The sequence below is a fragment of the Coenobita brevimanus genome, chromosome 80 (genome assembly GCF_032717465.1).
Source record: "Coenobita brevimanus isolate Jiangsu-jjx chromosome 80, ASM3271746v2, whole genome shotgun sequence".
NCBI classification, from domain to species: domain Eukaryota; kingdom Metazoa; phylum Arthropoda; class Malacostraca; order Decapoda; family Coenobitidae; genus Coenobita; species Coenobita brevimanus.
In genome coordinates, this window is record NC_137033.1 from 6032406 (window position 1) to 6038405 (window position 6000).

At 40.9% G+C, this 6000-nt stretch overlaps 1 protein-coding gene across 1 annotated transcript in view; it reads right to left on the minus strand.

The window, feature by feature from the left end:
- LOC145409236 (putative aldolase class 2 protein RP493) overlaps nucleotides 1-5330 on the minus strand; it is a 40254-nt gene extending 34924 nt beyond the window's left edge. Inside the window, exon 1 of the mRNA XM_080279718.1 lies at nucleotides 5224-5330. Coding sequence (XP_080135844.1) covers nucleotides 5224-5257 — 34 coding nt within the window. The 5' untranslated portion in view covers nucleotides 5258-5330. The remainder of the gene's footprint in view (nucleotides 1-5223) is intronic.
- Nucleotides 5331-6000: the final 670 nt, after the last annotated feature.

Here is a 6000-nt window from a genome sequence, read left to right on the forward strand (position 1 = left end):
GCGATAGATGTCCTGCCCCGTTACCCTATATCCCACACACCTACCGACCTTGAACCGGGAGCACCAGACCACCACTACTCCAGTCAGGAGGCAGTCGCACTGTTCACTCATTCCTCACTCACTCCTGAGCGAATGCACTCCGTCGTCCGTTGTGCTAGCTCCTGAAACAGAGATGCAAGGAGCTCTCACATCTGATGGCGGAGTCGTGAACGTGGAATGGGTTGGGAATAGACAGAGATGGCCCATACACAGCCTATGCCTCCTGCACCCTGGTGAGTGCTATGGGGAGGAAAAGAGTATCTACCTCTCTGGCTGGAATACCCCCCTATCCCCAATGATGGAAAAACAAAATAAAACAAAAAAATATATAAACAAGCTGGAAATAATAAAATGACAATACAAGTAAATAACAATCATAAAAGCAGTCAGACTTCCATCTCCCTGAATGCCGACGCGCGTGTCGCGGTGCGGGGGTGGGAGGACGGACGCAGTTTCCGTAGCCCAGCCCTCCGGCTCCTGCACCTGCGGGGCGTGCGGGACATAAAAAGAGGTTGACACACACAGATTTTCTCTATTAGTAAGATAATTTCTAGCTCTCCCCCCCCATTTCTCTAATACTAAACTCCTCCCTTCCGTGACTATGAAGCCGGCGAAACAGAGAGCAGCAACCCACCAAGACAGCAGTAGCCACCACCAAAGCCACACAGACCAGCACCACCCTCAGTAGGGTCGGGGGTACAAACTATGACTCTTCTACCTTCATCAATAAGAGTGCCCTGGTCTGCACAGACACAGAGTGACTACTGTATAGGACCAAGAGGAACACAACACACAAAAAACAACTAAGCCACAGCAATGGGGACGGCCCCCAATCTTTATACCTCCGACTGTCTTTCATATTTCCCCACTTAATCTCTTCCAATCTCTCCCTCTTCTTTCCTCCCACTTTTCTACGACGAAGCGACGAAGCGAGATCAAGGTCAGCCCACTCTAATAGTGTTAATCTTACTTTTATAATGATAATAACATCTTATGCTAAGAGACTAAATAACATGGTGATCCTAGCATTAACACCCACACTGAAACAAAAATTGATAATGGAGTTAAATTGCTTAACAACTAATGAAGGATTTTGATACACCAAATGGATGTGGTTGAGAATATATATATATATATCTATCTATCTATCTATCTATCTATATATATATATATATATATATATATATATATATATAAAATGTGTGTGTGTGTGTGTGTGTGTGTGTGAGTGAGAGAGAGAGAGAGAGAGAGAGAGAGAGAGAGAGAGAGAGAGAGAGAGAGAGAGAGAGAGATTCACTCTGCTTATATCGGTATTAGCCAAAAACCGATAGTGTGATTCAACTTGTTAAGATTGTTTAGGCTAAATCATCGAACCATGTTACCCCCACCATCACTACCAGCACCACCACCTCTCATTCCATGACAAGCTTAGTTTTTGGTAGTCTATAACGTCCATATAGGACTATGCATTAAAGTGACGCGATTTTAACTGTTTATAATAATACTGAGTAAAATGCTTTCAATTTAATATATAAAAGGCGTCAAGATTTGGCTGAAGGTCTTGGCTATACCAGTGTTTCGGACGCAATATTAGTTCGATTAGTTTCTTCTGTCAGATTGATTTGTTTATTGAATGAAATCCATTTTAACTTTGACAGGAAGAAGGGATAAACTCGAATATTTTTTTACAGTCCTCTAATATATGCTAACTGTTCCTGACAGTACAGTAGCTGGATATAGAAACCATCCAATCATATTCGTCTTGTTAGTTCTGCACCCAGTCACATTTAAGGTTGGGCAGCCAATCATGGTTTGACCCAGGTTCTTCACCTCGCCGGTGAGGAAGCTATATCCACTTTTGCCTTATAGTCTGCCAGGAATGAAGCTTGTCATGGAATGCGAGGTGGTGGTGATGGTCGTGGGAACATGATTCGAAAATTTAGCCTAAACAATCTTAACAAGCTGAATCACACTCAGTTTTTGGCTAATAAGGATATAGGCAAAGAGTGAATCTCTGTCTCTGACTCTCTGTCTCTGTCTGTCTGTCTGTCTGTCTCTGTTTGTCTGTCTGTCTCACACACACACACACACACACACACACACACACACACACACACACACACACACACACACACACACACGCACACATTATATCTATCTATCTATCTATCTATCTATCTATCTATATAGTTATATAGTTATACAGTTATATAGTTATATATACTTATAAACTTAACACATTCATTTGGTGTATCAATATCCTTCATTACTTAGTAAGCAATTTAACTCCATTATCACTTTTTTTTTCCTCAGTGTAGGTGTTTATGCTAGGATAACCATTTTATTTAGTCTTTTAGTTTTAAATGTTATTATCATTATAAAGATAAGATTACTACTAGAGTGGGTTGACCTTGATCTTTGAAGCCTGCCATCCACAAGTCACAGTCTGGATCAGTGTCTTCTCAAGTCATGGGCATGGTTTCACCCACAGCTTATGATTATACAGCATCATATTTCCTTAATACTTAAACTGAAACATATAGTTTTCCCTTTTAATCGTGGTGTATTCCTCACATAAATATAGTTCATGAAGTTACTCATTAATTTACGATTGTTCAGTATTGCTGAGTTACCGTATTGAGGTTAATGAAGCAGATGTGGTCTCGTCTCACTGTGTCATGTGCGAAGCTTACAGCATTCCCCCCCCCCCTCTCTCCGACTCCTTGTGGGGGATCCTCCCTCTCACCCCAGATGGGGTTGGGGAACATCCTCCCACCCTCCTTTACCCGTCAGTTTGCCTCAAAACTGTGCAGTCATAATACGTCATATAAGGCGATTATTATCCTTAAAAAATGTAAATTATATCAATAATTGGGGTTGAAATGTCAACCCTGCGAAATGGAGCTTACATACAACAAACATCTTTCCTTAACGGAACTATATCGAGGATACTCCGCTTCAATCACGTGGACTGATTCCAAGTAAATAATCACATTGGTGCCACATCTCTTCAAACCCTCGTGCCCCTGTAACACACGGGAGTGCTGGCACTGTACGTACACACGTCAGCGATCTCACACACACACACACACACACACACACACACACACACACACACACACACACACGCAACATTTGATTATTCGATGTAAGTGCCCTGCAAGTGCTGTTCATTGTTATACATTTGTTTTTATTATTTTTGTTTTGGTGAGGGAAGCGCAAAATAAATATACGTGACTTGGTTTCAGCATGTACACTGGTACACTGCCTATTGATTAAATTTCATCATTGGTCATTGCTGCTCTCATATTCTGCTTCCAGTATGAGATGACAATCTCATTTATACAGTAACATCATATTCCGGTGAGTCTGAGAATCTTCTCAGTTTTGAAAGCTGTTCATGCACTTGCTAATAAGTTTCAGCAACATGAGCAAGTTTCAGAACATACTTGAAGATTTCCTGAAAACTATGTAAAGACAAAACTAAAGTGATCTTTTCATCAATCCGCTACTCACCCAAAAACTTATCGCACTAAAATAAACTCGAGATATATTTCTCATGCCTGTATTGGTGGACAAACTTACCGTATCCATTGATATTGCTGCCATTCATATTTGTAATGCATCAGAATCATCAGTAACGCCAACTGTCAGACATCCGGATTAACTTTTCACATTTCTCCTCTTATCAATTTGCTGTTGTAAATTATTTCCTCCCTCCCTCTGCCTGTTTCTATGTCCCGTCTTCTGTGTACGAGGCGTCACATGTTTTTGTTGTAACTGCATGATCAGAAATATTTTGTAACCGGTGTGCATGTATGTTCTGACTACGTTGAAGAGTAACCTGAAAAACATCAAGGAGCAAATGCTTTCATGACCATTTGTTTTTCGCAGAATAGAAAAACACCGTAGCAACTGTGATTTCACAGAATCTAATCATAAATATCACTCACACCATTGGCTCTGTATCACCCTGTCTTCCACATTCCACACTGGTAACTTGCCATGCTTATTCATCTTATCAACTCCCACCACTACGACTTCTTCAAACCCTAACTCGCAGTCTTTCACCACTATCTCGCTAAACCCATGATAGTTTACTTAACCATAAACAATATCAATATAACAGATCATGGCTTCTTCCCTGTTTCAGGAAGTGAGGGTGATGACCATTTATTTTTTAATTTGTGTGCTGTGAAGAATACCACAGGGTCCGCACCGTAATAATGATCAGAGAGGGTATAATATGCAAAATAACTGCCAACGTTAAGTATGTTTCCATAAGGATTCTTCTCGTGCCATATATAACATGATTATGAGATTACAATACTTGTATAACAACAATGGAAAACATGACTGTAGAATGAGTTTATGGTGAGTGTGAACTGAGGTAAGGAGGGTTGATTGAATATAATTAAAATCTGGGGGCGCAACTGCCAGGGTCGTATGCCGCAGGAAGGTAATGAGGGAGCAGACATGAGTTACTGATGATGATTCTGATCCTTTACGGATATGAATGGGGGTAATATCAATGAATATGGTATTTTTGTTCATGAACCACATCCATGGAAATCATATCTCGAATTTATTTTAGTTCGACAAGTTTCAAGGTGAAAAGTTGCTGGTTGATGAAAAGATCACTTTAATTTTGTCTTTATATTTCTTTCATCAGACTCATGACAGTAAAACTAATTGCATAGTGATTATATATTATCGGTTGGAGAATCATTGATATTACTTTCCACCAAATGTTGCCTGTTGTATATCAAACAGGTTATAACCGTAATTTTGCATGAAGATATATCACTTTCATAGACGGCACAGGCAGGGTTTGATCTGCTACCTTTGCACCTCACAGTAAGATTCTCTATATTATGGGAAACATAATAAGGTCGCTAACTAATAAACGTTAGACGTTTATCGTATGTCTAAGTGGTACGGGACGGAACAGTTGGTCATCCTGACTCGACTCAGGCCTCCGACATTGGCTGCGCGCGCGCGCGCGCGCGTGCGTGTGTGTGTGTGTGTGTGTGTGTGTGTGTGTGTGTGTGTGTGTGTGTGTGTGTGTGTGTGAATATGAGAGGAAATAGCCTTATGTGGCTGTACTGTACCACTTACGATAGAAAGCCTGTGGACTTCCTTGGTCACTCTAATTCCGCCTATTATAATTTCCATTACACTTACCTGATCTGAGCTGCTTATAAAATGTTCGCAGCATGGCGATAGTCTTGTATGCTTCGTGGAGAGATTATCACTGGTGAGGTGGCGGGCTGGCAGCCGCGGCAGGTCTGAGCACACCTTGGAGCTGCCAAAACAGATTCACAATGATTGCTAATCTTGTTCTGAAAAGCTTTTATGAAATCTGTAAGCTTCAGAATCTCTGGGAAACCGTCAGTTAGTTGAATATTAATAATAATATTAACAAAGATTTTAAATGGAAATAAAAATGCTTAGATCAAGAAATTAAACAGGTAACACGACCCATAAAATATCGAGTGTTGTTTAGATCAGATATTATGAAAGGTAGGTTAATCGCCTCCTGCTCGCGCAGGCTGTGACGTCAAGTATGAGAGAATTCGCAACCTCACGATTACAAGCCCGACACCCTACCGCCGCGCTACTGCGCTTCCCGAGAGAGAGAGAGAGAGAGAGAGAGAGAGAGAGAGAATGGGAGTGTGACAGAAAACGAATGTGATGGTATACCAATGTAAACTGGCGATTTCCAGATCATTTGGTAGGTGTTTAGTGTTGCTATACTTTCAACCAGTGATCCCTGTCAATATTTTCAGTTGTTTTTCTCATAATCAGCTAGCTTACAGGCACCTGTGACGTCGGATCTGTGTCTGTATGACCCTGTAGGCCTATACGACATTCCTATATTCTCTGAAAACAGATAGTTCTTCTTGAAGACATATTTTACATCTCAAAAACATAGCATTGACCTTTTCATTGCTCTGCATG